Genomic DNA, 15,010 nt, shown 5'->3' with positions numbered 1-15,010 from the left:
CTCACCTGCTGCCTTCCTGTCTTTACACTTTGCCTGTCCAGAAGGGCCAGCCATACTCTGGTATGATTTGCTGCTGCCAGCACAGACACACACAGCTTCACCCCTACACCTTTACCCTCACATTGTTGGGGGACATCCCAGCTGCCCATGTGCAGGGCACGGGGCTCTGCCAAGCCAGAAAAAGGAATAAGGGGGGATTTCCTGGGTTGCTGGTGCAGTGCCTTTCTTTTAGGGTCAGCTGCAGCAGCCCTGCCTGCTCTGGGATGACACAGTGCTGTCACCAACACACACGTGAGCTAACACACAGCTGTGTCACAGACAGGCTTTCCCCAGTTGCTGAAGTCAAGTTCCATTTTCCAGATAGAACTGCATCAATTGCTTCGGCACGACAAGCATGGCGGCAGGCTGCTAACCACAGAAGAGCTCACTGAACCTGAGACAGCCTGGGGTGAAATGACCTGCTGCTGATTCACTCATGTTCTGATGATCCCATCTCCTGTTTCCTTTGGTTTTGCTCGGGGGAGCGTACAGATCCTCCCATCCTTATCACTGCTAATGTCACACTGCTGCATGCTGGAGAGAAGTGCCACCATCTGCAGGCATGATGCTCTGGCTCCTCACCCCAGTTCCTATGGTTCCAAGGTAGAAATGCTGCCAGCCTCCCCCTTCCCTCCCCAAAAGCATGATGGGGGGCTGAGAGACAAATTAACCTCATGCTGCTCCAAAGCCTCCTCTAAAACCAAAAACACCACCAGGAACCACATTAAAATCTGGCTTCACAGAAGGCAAACTGCAGTCCGCCTGGTATCCTGGCAACACAAAAGGGATTGTGCAAAAAAGCCCAACTGGATTGCTTCCATCTTTACACAGTTAATTTTAGAGTCTCTCCACCCCCCTAAAAGCAGTGCCCTAGTCAAGACTCAAGGCTTGGGCAAACATCTGGGTGCAGCACGGACAGCCTGCCTTGGTCTAATCGTGCTGGCAATGAGCCCCGGGCTGTACCTTTTTCTGTGGCTCATCAGGAGTGTCTATGGGAGTGACGCAGACTTCTTCAGATTCAGAGTGGTTGGACTCACAGGATGACACACTGACCGAGTCCATGCTCTCACCAGAGCTCCCACTTGGAGTGGATTTGGGCTGCTCTTTGGTGGGCGTGCTGTTGGTGATCACCTCGGAGCCCAGAAACAGTCTAGTATAGAAAACAAAGCATGACAGCTGGTAAGCAAAAGCAGAACAGAGCTGGGGTGAGCAAAGCTGTCATTTGGTGCAAAATCTTTTGTACTGTTTTGCTTTTCTATCTCGAGTGGCCTATTGTTTTCATTTCCTCTCTACTGTTTATATCATTTGTCAAGAGAGTTTGCTACACACTAACACAACACTGCCTTGACCTCGCGTAAGCTCCAGCTGCAAGACCAAACTCAGAGCTAATGCTCAGTATCATAAACGAGGCTTCTCTTCAGCCTTATGCATTTTCAGACTCTCTTGCCAGGAAGTGATTGATGGTAAATATGACACGTTTACAAACCAAGCTAGAGACCTGGCAGCTCACTCCTTACGGACTGCTGCACACCACTGTCCCTCTGACACAAAGAAGCTCAAGGCAGAGAGCAAGTAGGACAGTGAGTGATGGGTAACGTGTGGCCACACGCTGGGCAGAGGTCTTCAGAATGCAGATTCACCTCTGCTGCACATTCCTGCACCCGGTAAAGCTGCCACAGATACCAGTTTCTCTCTGAGCTCAAACGGGCACAGGCACAGTGAGATCAGGTAAATTTAAAGGAGTGCCAAAGGAAACAAGCTTGTATAATGCATAAAGCAGAGAAACCAAGTGAATTAGATGTCATGTCAGCACGCAGTTAATGATTTAAAACAATTTAGAGTGGTGTCACTCAGTGGTTCCAGGAAAATGAAGCCAGCCTTTTCTACGGTATTCATTTGCAGAATACATTCAGCCTGCAGATGAAACAGCTCCTTACACAAAGCCTGCACAGTGCAAACAAAGCTGATGCTATGGTAAATTACAATTCTGCAGCACTGAAACGTGGTCAGAAATAAGAGACCAATCAGCAGTGACAATTCTTACACTCAGTTTAGGCACACACCAAAGGAGAGTCTCGTGCAAGCTCTGAGTTGAGGCAGTGCCATTTGCAAAGCTCGTGGTGCCACAGCTTTTCACAACCAACTTGGATGGACTGAACAAACCTTTCCCAAACAGCTACCCGCAGATCTGGTCATTTTATTGTTTTGCACATCAGAACTCAGAACTCTGGACTGAAAAATGTGTTCTTCATTCAGACCCTAGCATGTAGTAGTGCTGATGCAAAATGCATGGCTGTTTGCTCTTCTAAGGAAGCTAGGTACAAGAACTGCCAGGAAAGAACAGCTAAGAGCTGACAGAGCTGTTAAATTCATTGTTTTTCCCCTCATCTTGATGCCACTAACACGTGGGAGTCCCTTCATATCTCCTCTCCCATCAGGTTCATGTTTCTCACTTTTAAGATCCTTTGACGTTGACCCTTGACCTGTGCTTTCATTCCTTGCAGCCTTCCCCAAGCTCCTGCTTGTCTGTTATTTCCACATCTGCTCAGCTGCACGCCCCTGCTCTTTACCCACCCAAATCTTTAAGCTATTCCACTAAACTGGACCATGTCCCCACGATTATTTTCCTTTTCCAACCTGAAGGCAGTTAGGCAGATTGTTTCTGTTTTCTATGCCTTTTTGCCAACCTTAATCATCGTAGTAAAATCCTGCAAGGAATTTTTGCATGTGGATAGTAAATTAGACTAATGACAGGCCAGACTTTATCCTCATTTACTCTGTTTTGCTACTGCGTGCAGGGAAGCTATTGCACAATAGGTACTGAATTTATAACCCAATGCTAAAATCGTTCCTTTTCCTGACTCTTAAAAAGGTTTGTTTGTCTCTAATCTCTTTCATCATTAATAATCCTCACCATCAGTTATAACAATAGAAGAAGACAGCTTCAGACAGAATTAAGAGTTTCTGGCCGACGGTGTCTCCTAGAAGTAATGTGGTGCTCTGGGTTCCCAGCCAAGTTTTCAGCTGGTGAAATGAGCTCTGCTTGTTGCATTCGTTCTGGTTCATACCAGCACACACAACGCTGCTATATCCCGGTCATACTCACAGGCTGAGCCTCTTCACCATGCTTTTCCGAGGTTTTGGTGACGTGGTGTTCGTGTCAACAGCTGCTTCAATCTCACACGAGAGGCTGTAGCTGCAGGACAGAGAGCACCGGCTCAATTTTTACATGCAGTAGTATCAGTTACGTGTGTCGAAGCAGCAATGTGTTCAAGGCATTTGAGAGATCTTCAACTGCTCCCACTTCACAGCAGAATTGCAACCCCACAAAGAGGAACACAGCCCACATTTTACCACGAGCTCTGCGTTGCCTCAGCTATTGCTGCCTGTGTCCACCAGCCGAGCTCTCTGCATCCTCGTGTCCCTCAGGATCATCGGCTGAGTGTGTCTGGCTATGCAGACGGGCCAGACACAACAGGCTCTCACATTTCAAAGTCAGAACCCTCATTTCCAACCTCAGAACTAAGCCCTGCTCAGTGTTAGGCAGTTTTTCGACAGCTGTTGAGCAGCAGACAGATGTATTTCCACCATGCTGGAGCAGCAGTGTATGCTCGATCTGTAAGAGGGTCCCTAAAGGCTGACATAACTCATCCAGGTGGGCGTGGGGTAAGAAAAGCAAAGCCTGCTTTACCAGCTGGATGCAGAACCGTACCTCTCCTCCTCGCTCAGAAGCTGCTGCCTCCTGAACCACTGGATGAATTTTTGGTCTGGTGTCATGCAATAGCTGTTACATGCAGATTGCAAGAGCTTAATTTGGGCGATCACTTCAAATTCCTAAGAAATAATCAAACAGGAATTCTATTCAGAAAACAAGATAAAGCCAAACGGATTCATTCATATAAATAGAAAATGAGATAAAGCCAAACAGACTCATTCATATAGTAAATATGTGCAGCAACAGACCCAGGACAAACTTACTGTGACTTCAGGTTCAGTTGCAGCTGAGGAACTATTTCAACAACCAGTTTACAAACAATGAAATCTGCTGTAGTTTCTGTTTGTTTGGCTTTTTTCCTTAATGTGCATTGAAATGTGAGCATTTTATTACAGATGCACCAGTTCAAAGACGAGCACGAGGACCCAGGCTCCACCACAGGGCTTTCCCCAAGCATCAGTGCAAGCCAGCTGAGCAGCAGCACAGCAGTTCCTCTTCCACAAATAGCAAAGGGCCACAAGCTCACAAATTACTCATTATCAATAACCTGAACCACGCAGTTATACATAGAAGGTAAGTCCAAGAAACAGTTTATGGAGCTGGGAAGTGGCTAAGGAAGGAAATGGCTCCATCACATCCAAATCCAAGTCACTTTCAGGCCCCAGAACAGAGATTCGGCACAATTTTATTCAGACAAATGTGACCCAAGCAGTTGCATATGCCTGAGCAAAAGAGAACAGGCATCAACAGGAGAATTCTCTAGAAGGAGGCATCAGTAAACTGGAAATCACAGAACATGCAACTCACCCTTCGCCTCTTCTCAAAATTTATCAGGCCACCCTGTTGGAAGCAAAGAGAAAGGATCAGAGTAGAAGACTCAGTTGAATTTAATCACAAATGAGATGGAGTAGCACACTAACAGAAAGCAGAGAGCTGCCCCGAGCAAGGACCTTCTAAAAACACCTGGATCTCCAAACGTTATCTGTTTGCTCAGGCAATCTGCTCAAGAAGAAAAGTCCAGTACAAGAAAGCTGCATTGAGGTCAGGTCTGAAGAAGTCCCTGCATGCAGGAAACAAACTTGGCTTCTGCCTATACTGTGAGTTCAGCAGCGTTCCCAGCAAGCTTCAGGAACACCAGCTGAACACAAAGCACAGAGGAATGGGAAACTGCCAACAAGAAAATGGATATATAGCGATCTCATTCAAGCCTGCTGTAGTGCAGTTGGGAAAACAAACAACCACCAAACAAGCCAGCAGCAGTTACCAGCCCAGACAGAAGTTTATTCGTCCATTCCTATCATAACCATCAGCACGGGTACAATTAAGCCTGGGTGCCTGCAGCACGGCTCCTCGAGTGTCTGCATTAACTGGGAGCCAGTTTTCAAAGGTGTCTAAAAAGCTCTGAAACGAACACCTCTGAAAATTGGCCCCCTCCTCAGGCTCTGTTCTGTGACCAGACTCCTGCAATCCTGTTACCCTTCCTGTGCTCACTTGTTCCTCTAGAGCTGAGCACTGCACACAAACACAGCAGGAGACAGAAGAGGACAGCTCAGTGCCAGGCAGGCAGGGAGAGCATGCAGCATCGAAAACATTGCCCCAAATTACCTCGATGTAATCCTGAAGGGCTGTGTCCAGCATGGTGAGATCAGTGAGAAAGGTACCGAGGTAAGGGACGGTGCCTTGCATTACTCCCTGCAAATGATCAGAGCAGCGTTGGATGGACTGGGAAACAGTAATTATTGGAATGCTCAAACACTACTAAAAGAAGAAATAAAAGCAGCCTGCTTAGCCAAACATCAGTCTTTTCCCTGAGGCTTTCTTTCATCGTATCACCTTTGGTATCTCAGCTAGAATTTAAATGGAATCCTACTGAGAAGCAGGATGCTTTTGCAGACGTTGAGGAGTGGCCTTATACTGCAATATTTCTAACAGTCTCTGGGAAGCCCTACCTGTGGGAGGAGCACTGAGAGCCCCCCCGTTACCTGCTGGGAGCCATCCTGGTTAGCTGGTGGGAAGTTTCTCTTCCTGCTTCATCCCAGTGGCATGTTATTCGATTACGTTGTTGTATTACATGACAATCGAGTACATCAAGTCACAGATTATTCCTCCAAGAAAAATTAACTTCTCCCCCTGCCATCCCATGCATTTCAATTACTTAGCACTCAAATTTTAACTTTCTAGACTGCCACCAGTCGCAGGGCTCAGGCCGTGCCTACACTCATGAAGGAAATGCTTGTTCCTCCCATCCAAAAGGATGGCTATTTTTTCCAGGCAAGCTAAAAGACAAACAAAAAATCATATTCAGCAGTTTTGCCTTCCTATCCCAGATCTGTCCTCCCCTGTTCTTTTCAATCTTTGCCAACTTTGAGACAAAAGCCATTCTCACCAGCAGACTGGAAACCAGGCATTGTACAAAGCAATCTCTGTGAGGCTCTGTGCAGTTTTTGAGCTGGTATGGCAGAAGCTTCACGAGCTTGTTTAGAAGTAAATGAGATTTCCGCTCTGGCCAGAGCTGATTTTCTTTATCACAAGAATCCCAGTACTGACATTACATATTTTACTAAGAAACTACTGTGTAGCTCTCCCCGTTGCTCTCTAAAGGATAACAAGAGTAATTGATGGGGTTCTCGCTTGCGAGGCAGAAACAAGGCAGCTGAAAGCGACGAGCACATGTTTATACACATCACTCATTTGTCCCTCTTTTACACGACATGCTCAGTACATCTCTGCAAGACTTGAAACTCAGGCCAAGCACTTGGCTCTGTGTTCATCCTGAACAGCTGCTTTGGATGTGAAACATACGTAAGTGGGGACAGGAGTAGCAGCCCGATGCACCCATTTATCTCGTCAGGGAGCGAGGGAAGGTCAGCGCCAGGGAACACACTGTGGTCCCTGCACACATTGCACACATCCACCAAATCCTGCCATCATGGGGCGTTCTCAGCATCAGATCCCTGAGCACATTGCCTGTGCTGATGCTTGGTCTGCTTCCTCTGGCACCTCAGTACACACACAGGTGTTACTGGAGTACAAGGAGAACTGGTTTGCACCACAGCCCACAGCTCGCACAGCCCAGCAGCACTGACAGCAGCAGTCAGTGTGACATATTCAGTCCAAGCCTTGCAACCCGCTTGCTTGGTGTCAGCTCATCAATAGCACTGATCATGAGTGATTTTTTTGTGTGACAGAAGGCATCCACAAGAGCATTACCTCCTGCACGCCCCCTTTTTTAGATACCTTTCTAGCTTCTGCTTCTCTCATAATTCATCGTGATAGACTTAACCACGTTACCAGCTCAAAAAGGGGAGGAGGGCCCCAGACGCACCATATCCTTTTGAAGCTGAAGACGTCTCTGTGTTCTTTTCTGATTTTCTTTCACACTGCTGTCCAGATTTGCAAATTTGGATGTTCCTTCCTGTAAGGGATGTGAAAGGCAGTCAGTGGAGGAGGTGAGTGGTAAGCTGCCAACTACGTCTGTGTAAAATCACTGCAAATATATTTAAGAAGGCAAGCTAGGTTAGCACAATGATTTGGGTATACATGCATGTGCTGCTTTTCTGGGTCCTGTGCACTACTGGGAGCTTTGGCAGAGTCCCACCAGATGATCATAGGGGGATTTTTCTGCAAAATAGCTGTTCTGGCCAAAGCTGAGTGCTATCGTAAATCTCCTGAGAGTTTAAATCTGAGATGCTTAGGTATATTTAGGTGTCTGTGTGCTGCTCTGAACTCCATCCTGACACTCTTGAGCTCAAGATTTCTGCTCAATTTCCCGATGAGGACTGCTATGAGTAAACATCTCTGTCTTACGTAATGCTTTGCTGTTTTTCTTAGGCTGTAACACAGAGATCCAACTAACCTCTGTGGCTTATTGACTAATCCAAAAACACGCAGGAAATGGAAGTAATAGGTTTTGATCTCCACAATTCCTATGAATGGACGGGCTATTTCACAATACATCTGCAGCCTTTATTTTCCCAGATCCATACGGGATGCTGGGAGTTACTGTTATTTTTTCCAGTGGCCAGATAGATGTGGCATGAATCATCAGTGTCTTTTTAACCTTGCACAAAACAACAGCCTGCACTTGTAAAGAGCCTCTCGCTACAGCATTTACTTCTCTCAGTCACATTTAATGAACAGATCGATTAAACTCTGCATTTCCTTCCTTGACTTGAAAAACAGGAGCAATGGAAAAGAATTATCCATGTCCTGGATAATTCATACTGGAAGGTGAATGAGATTCTCTAGAATCATAGAATGGCCTGGGTTGAAAAGGACCACAATGATCATCCAGTTTCAACCCCCTGCCATGTGCAGGGTCGCCAACCACCAGACCAGGCTGCCCAGAGCCATATCCAGCCTGGCCTTGAATGCCTCCAGGGATGGGGCATCCACAACCTCCTTGGACAACCTGTTCCAGTGCGTCACCACCCTCTGGGTGAAAAACTTCTTCCTAATATCCAACCTAAACCTCCCCTGTCTCAGTTTAACACCCCCTTGTCCTACCACTATCCACCCTCGTAAACAGCTGTTCCCCCTCCTGTTTATATGCTCCCTTCAAGTAGCAGCAGCCAACAGGCAGGCCCAGAAGCTACAGCTACAGCTCACAGCAGAGGCATTGTTTGGGGAGGAGAGAACAGAGCACTCCCTTCTCTGTGCCAGACAACCTGTTTCGTGTGGTGTTTTGTCTGCCCTGCACTTAAATTTGCAGGATGGATAGACAAGGTCAAACATGACCTCCTCAGGGAGACTGCTTATAGAGACACAAAGCAAAGACTGTAAGGATGCAGCGTACACGAATCCTCCAATCATTCCAAATCAGCCCACCAGAACTAGGAGAGGGGTTCTAGCTAATTCTATGGAATTTTTCTCCTCTCGCTGCTTTCAAAATGTTTTGCAGATCTGCTTACAGCAGCTGGAGAGAGTGATGTGCTGGGAGCCAAAAGGTCTGGGCTTGGATTGGGCTGTTTCATCTTTTTAATATTTAGTTCAAACAAACCATTCCAAACACACATTTTTCCTCTACGCTTATTACTGTCTCACCTGCTTTAAAACTGAGCTACAGGCTGACTGTAAATGGCTGATAAACAACAGACTGCCAGTTCTGAATGCACTCACCAGTCACTCTGGAGGAAAACACAGTGTTTCAGATATTAAGGGCTAGGTACAAATGCCAGATAGACTGGATAGAACTGCCAGAGAGTAAACTAGTTAGCTGGTTTAGAGAAACTTCTTATGTAAAAATAAAAACAAAAAATTGCCACTGACACATTCCTCAGATGCTACATAATATAAGCTTCTCTGCTAGTCTTCCTCGCTCCATTCAAGCTGCCGAGATTGCTGGGGTTTGCCCAGGAGAGCACACCAGTCCAACTATTCCAGACAGAGCCTGCTTTGTTGTCCATCTGGCCACACACAGAGCAGGAAGCTTGTTCCTTCGAGATTCCCAGCCCTGTTTTCTAGTTCCAAGGAAGGTAAGGACAGTCAGATAAACATCTTGGTTTAATTCCTCAGCTGAAGCTCAGTTCCAGTGAAGTCACAGTGGTGCAACCCAGTCAAGAATCTTGCTGGAGCTGCTTTCCATTCATCAGTGCAAACCTGAACCTTTCCAGATCTGCTCAGAGATGAACAATGAAATCACCTCATCCTAGCAGAAAAGTGTTACAAGCTATAGGCTGTTTCTCCCCTGAAGCACTGCAGTAGCTTAGGAAGAGATGAGTTTTGGCAGCTGGGTGGAAAATGGGCTAACTTCAGCTTTCATTGGGATTAGAAGCCTTGCAACTCAAGCTAATTCTCACCTTCATTAGCAGCTCCCTACTTGTCAAATAATTGTCATGATCTGAGAAGATATCAGACAGCTCTTCAAACATCAGCATTCTGTCCCTGCGCAAGGAAAAGAATTGAATAATTTAGGTCATTAGTAAGCACTTTAAATCAGATCAGATTACTCTTCAGCCTTTTTTCCCCTCTCATGAATCAATAACAGCAAAGCATATGAAAATAACATCAAGGTGCACTCAAGGAGATTCAGCACATCTCCTAGGAACCCTCCAGAGACCTTGCGGTGCTCCAAGAAAAGGCAGAGCTTTATCTGACAGCACCATACAAGCTACAGGTACTAAGATGCAGACTCTGAACATGATTTTCAGTCACACTGCTACAAAATTCCTGTAGGAAAGCAGATAAATGGATAGCAAGGAGCAGAATACTTGCCGTGAGACATATCCCAAGTACTTAATTTTTGCCTTGTTTCATGCCCTCTGGAAAACCAGAAGTATTTGATGCATAAGATCCTTTCTGTCGTCCAGGACTGCAAACCTGAGATAGCAATATTTTGAACAGGAAAACAGGGCAGTGGAAGGAAAGTGGAATGGGCTGTGGAAGATCCAATGTACTGAAAAGGATGGAAGAGTCCCAGTGCCCCTGAGAACAAGCTGGTCCCTCAACAGCAAAGAGGAGCAATAAAGGGGTCTGAGTCTCACAGGAATGACAGGTTCTCCTGAAAGAGAACACATGTCCACAAAGGAGCAGAGTGGGAAGGCTGAGAAAAAGATGCCTTCGGGGCCAGCCACAGGAACAGTCAAAACAAGGGCAGGGGGGGGGCTTACTTTGGAACAGCTGCCCAGGTCTTCTTTAGCCGATAGATGGAGTTGGACTGCAGTGCTGAAACGATGGCTCTCAAGGAGGAAAAATTCTTCAGGATCCTACATTCCTGCAAAAGGAGTGGTTAGAAATACAGGAGCATTAAAGGTCAGCATTATGGCTAGGTTAGTGCTCTTCTGTTTGACCGGTGTCATGCTTGCTACATATTCTCACTGCTAAGCAGGCAGCTGTACAAATATCCAGCATCAAAAATATCATCCCCCCTTCAAACATCGAATGCTTTATGGGCTTTGGCACTTATATCTTGTTTTCCTCACTTTCATGTATTTGTGAAGATGCTGCAGCACTACAGAGTCCAGTCCTGGAAAAAAATAAGTTGAACTGAGCTCACGAAGTCAGGCTAAAAAGCACAACTCTTATGCTTCTTAAAAAGCCCTTTATGGTTACCGACCCCTTATGCCCTTTAGGGGAAAAAAAAATCAGGCTTCACCTCTTTGTATGTGGTATTTAAAATGTAAACCCTCAGTCATCTTAGTGTCAATTAAAACTAAAGACATGATTGGAATAACCAGTTATTCAAGTACGTGCACCCTGTTAAAGAGTAAACCTTCTAAGTTTCTCCAGAGTTGGGATCAAATCCTGACAAAGAGATTTGCTTCATATGCATTTCCTATGGAGCTCCGCTGTGGCAAAATCTCCTATGGAAAAGGATACTGGAAAACTTAGTCTGCCAAAGAAGAGCACAGATGCCCAGTAAGGCAATTGTATTAGACGGAACAACTAAGGGAAGGACATATGCTCCCATACATTTACCTAACATAGATATATAGATATGTATGTATGTATACATATACAGAGTCATAGAATGGCCTGGGTTGAAAAGGACCACAATGATCATTGAGTTCCAACCCCCTGCTATGTGCAGGGTCGCCAACCAGCAGACCAGGCTGCCCAGAGCCACATCCAGCCTGGCCTTGAATGCCTCCAGGGATGGGGCATCCACAACTTCCTTGGGCAACCTGTTCCAGTGTGTCACCACCCCATATGCATGTACATATATATATATATGTATTTGTGCAACTTAGACTAAGATATGGCTAAGAAGAACTTGTGAAGACCAAGTTCAAGATCATGTGGTAGGACACACAAGACCTGAAAGCTCATCTTGCATGGTTTGCAGCCAAAGAAGGCACAGCTCTTCAGAGACTGACACCTCTGAGAACGAAACCCTTCCTTCTTCATGTTCAGCTTGAAATTCAGGCTGTGGAGAATACGGATTTAGGGGCAAATTCTTAACATTTCTCTTTCTCAAGTATGACAGAAGTTTGGACTGGAAGCTCCAGTTTGGAACCATCTTGACTTAAAATCCATGTCATATGATTAAAAGCTCATTGGGAATTCAAGATTGGATTTCATGTTCTCAGTGTTCTAACTGACTGCTGCCTAAACTTTAGCAAACTCCCATTTGCATATAAGGATTTTTTAGACCGCTTTGAACTACTTCATTTCACGCTGTGTCCTTCTCAAGGGGAAAACCAGAAAGGATCCTGCAGAGTGCTCTGAAAGAACTTGGACTTTGTTTTAAATTGAGCATAACAGGATACTAATTATTTCATTTTGACTTCTTATTTTTAAAGAAAATACCGTGTGAATAAAATTGGCTGCTCCTGCTCAGGAGCCTCAGATGGAGGTGGAGCGGAGAGGGCTGCAGTTTATTCAGCTTTCCTTGTAATCTAAGAAACCGGATCCAGAAGTCATGAACGGATAAGAAATGCAGAACTCCGTGCTGCTAAGTTACAGAGTTAGCTGTCAGTGAATAACTGCACTTTAATGAGTGGATTATTTTCTAATTCAGGCATCTAACTATTCCAAGCACTCATTTGCATGCACAAAGCAAGCAACTTTCCTCAGAAGTGGGCAGCTGACTCTATATGCAAGTAGCTGTTCTACATGTGCAATTATTCTGCAGAGCGTGCACATGCATTTTCATGTGCCTAGCAAAGACTGGAGCATTTAATTAAGTGCATGATCTAAGTAAAGGGAGAAGTACTGGATTAACTGAGGTGGAGAACCAAGTTCTTCATCCACAGAACAAGTATTAGAGTGCCTGGCCTGGCTTCCCTGGCCCTTTCTGCTGCCCTGTGATGAGCAAGAAGCAGCTCCATGCTTGCTTGCCCAGACTGCAGCCCAGCTTGCCCCATGAAGGCCCCATTAACTGGTAGCTTCTGCAAGCTGGAGATCTGCACACAGGAAATAAGAATCAAACTTCCTATCCCATTCACGTGGGCTATAAAGTGGGCAGCAGATAACGCATTGACCTAAGTGCCAAAGTAGAGGTGAAAGAACTTCCCCATACCAGTTTCCTGAACCATGCAGTTGCTGGAGCTTAGGTGCCAGTACTAACAATGCTGCCTCGGGAAGCACAGACGTGCATTGTCAAGGTTGGAAGGTCTCTGTTTGGCTTGAGCCTTTTATGACTGCTTGTTTTGTAGAGCTTTGAAAGAATCCATGTGATTCTTCAAACAAAGTCAACAGATACCCATATTAAACTGCTACAAAGTTCTTTTCAAAAAGGAGACCTAGTTTAGGTGCCAGCTGCCCAGTGCTCTGAAAGGCACTTATTAAAAAGCTCACAGTAAAATATAGCTGATAAAATCTAAGAAATAAGATAACTAGAGTTATGCAAAGAAGGTATGCAAAACTCTATCATGCCAAGATTAAGAAACACACAATCTCTTAAAAGACAAAGGAACTGAGGCAAAAAGGAAGAATGTCTTAGAGAGAAATAAATATAAGACAATGAGAAAGTAGAAAAGTCAGATGATGAGACCAGTACCACATCGTATCACTACTTGCCCTTTCCACCTGCCCCATCCCAAACCCAGCTGGTTTGTAGATCCAGTGTGAACATGGAATAATTCAGTAAGCAAATGACTGTTTAGCCTCAAGACATTTTCAGAACAAAAGAGCATAATAATTTCACTTTTTTCTCAAGTTAAAAAGGCTACAACTACTTAGAAGTTAGTTTTTTTCTGCACTTAAAATCTAGTGCTTAACCTTCATATATACGTACATGCATATTTAAATGTATGTGTATGAAAACACAACAGTTATGCTGTCTTCCACCATACCTGGCTTCACCTCTTACATCATTTGCAGATGCAGGAGAGGGAGCTTGATGCTCACTGACTGAATATTAACAGCCAAGGCAAATGAAGTGCAAAGCTCATTCTGACTGCCTGCTGCCTACACCACTGCCAGTTTTCCATTTCTATTTCATTTCCTTCTAACATTTGGTGATATAATGGAATCACAGAGTGGTTTGGGTTGGAAAAGAGCTTAAAGCTCATGCAGTTCCAATGCCCTGCCATGGACAGAGACACCTCCAGGTTCTCAAAGCCCAGTCCAACCTGGTCTTGGATGCTTCCAGGGATGGAGCAACCACAGCTTCTCTTGGCAGCCTGTGCCAGTGCCTCACCACCCCTACCAGAAATCATTTCCTCCTACCATTATTTTTTGTTCTAGTTTAAAACTGTTAGCCCTTGTCCTGTCACTGCACTGCCTGATTAAGGGAGTGCAGGGGGGGATCAATCACCGTGTCATTTCTGTCACTGATATGAGCAGTACTTTCTTACCAGGGAACTCAACTGATTGAATTTATCTTACCATCGATGTTACATTATCAAGTATGTAGCACTCCCCATCTGCAAGGCACATTATCTGCCTCGTTTATTAATTAGCATTCCCCTCCCTGCAAAGAGACAAACACCAGCCCAATTTCCACATGGGGAAAGGAAGAAGGGAAAAGGTGTCAGTATCTATCTGCTATTAGCAAGAAAGCTGGTCAAATCTAGAAGGAATGAGAGCTAAGATTGGCCCGAGGTCAATGCACACAACCCCTTCTTCCTCTCCCTCGCTCCAAAGCACCTGCATGAGGAACATCAAACAATCTAGAATAAATGCTTTACGTGTGCGATATGAATCCACTTCTCAATGATCTTGGCCCTCTGCTGGGTTTTGAGTTCTTTGCTCTTCAGGATAGTGCTGACAACGCATTTGGTAACCGCATTGAACTGAGAGATGGTGGCTCTGATGGTAGGTGCCAGGTGCTTGTTTTCTTTCTTATCCCTTCGAGACCAGATGCATCCCAAACAGTGGTGGGGCACAACTTTCTTGAAGAGCTTCTAGAGTGAAACAGAGGTGTCTAAGTCAGCAGGATCCTCCTAGGTCTCTATTGTTCACAAGAAATGCATGTGAGAGGTCCAGTGCCACATTAAAATATAAATATCTGTTTTCTCTTAGCTTAAAATATAAAATTCAGCATACTTTATAGCCTTGATGCCCTACAAGAACTGCCAGCTAAAGTAGCCTTTGGAATATAAGAGACACATTTATGTCAGTAGTGTAACCAAGAGGAAATCTGTAAAAAATAAAGCTATTTTGAAGTAGAATGGCATAGACAAACCAAAGCAGAGTGCTACAATTACAGTACATATACGTTTTTAGACCAGCTAGCAACATAATAATAATTAAAAAAAACACACACAAAAAAAAAGGCTAAATAATATACACAATATACATAAACAATGCCCCCTTCTTTTATTTCCACTTTTTTTAAATCTTCAGAATGACTGAAGGAAAAAGCCCAGCGAA

The 15,010-nt window shown here is 45.0% G+C and overlaps 1 protein-coding gene across 3 annotated transcripts in view; it reads right to left on the bottom strand.

Moving 5' to 3' along the window:
* The window catches only part of RGL1 (ral guanine nucleotide dissociation stimulator like 1), a 66,817-nt gene that overhangs the window by 4,499 nt on the left and 47,308 nt on the right, over nt 1-15,010 (bottom strand). For all 3 annotated transcript variants that reach the window (NM_001031271.2, XM_046944420.1, XM_040704576.2), the window contains exons 7-15: nt 14,326-14,541; nt 10,363-10,466; nt 9,553-9,637; nt 7,080-7,169; nt 5,360-5,446; nt 4,562-4,594; nt 3,752-3,873; nt 3,146-3,235; nt 1,003-1,189 (exon numbers count right to left, since the gene is read on the bottom strand). In NM_001031271.2, coding sequence (NP_001026442.1) covers nt 1,003-1,189; nt 3,146-3,235; nt 3,752-3,873; nt 4,562-4,594; nt 5,360-5,446; nt 7,080-7,169; nt 9,553-9,637; nt 10,363-10,466; nt 14,326-14,541 — 1,014 coding nt within the window. The remainder of the gene's footprint in view (nt 1-1,002; nt 1,190-3,145; nt 3,236-3,751; nt 3,874-4,561; nt 4,595-5,359; nt 5,447-7,079; nt 7,170-9,552; nt 9,638-10,362; nt 10,467-14,325; nt 14,542-15,010) is intronic.

Source organism: Gallus gallus, chromosome 8 (genome assembly GCF_016699485.2).
Source record: "Gallus gallus isolate bGalGal1 chromosome 8, bGalGal1.mat.broiler.GRCg7b, whole genome shotgun sequence".
In the NCBI taxonomy this organism is placed as follows: Eukaryota; Metazoa; Chordata; class Aves; order Galliformes; family Phasianidae; genus Gallus; species Gallus gallus.
This window is presented reverse-complemented; position numbering and strand designations above follow the sequence as displayed.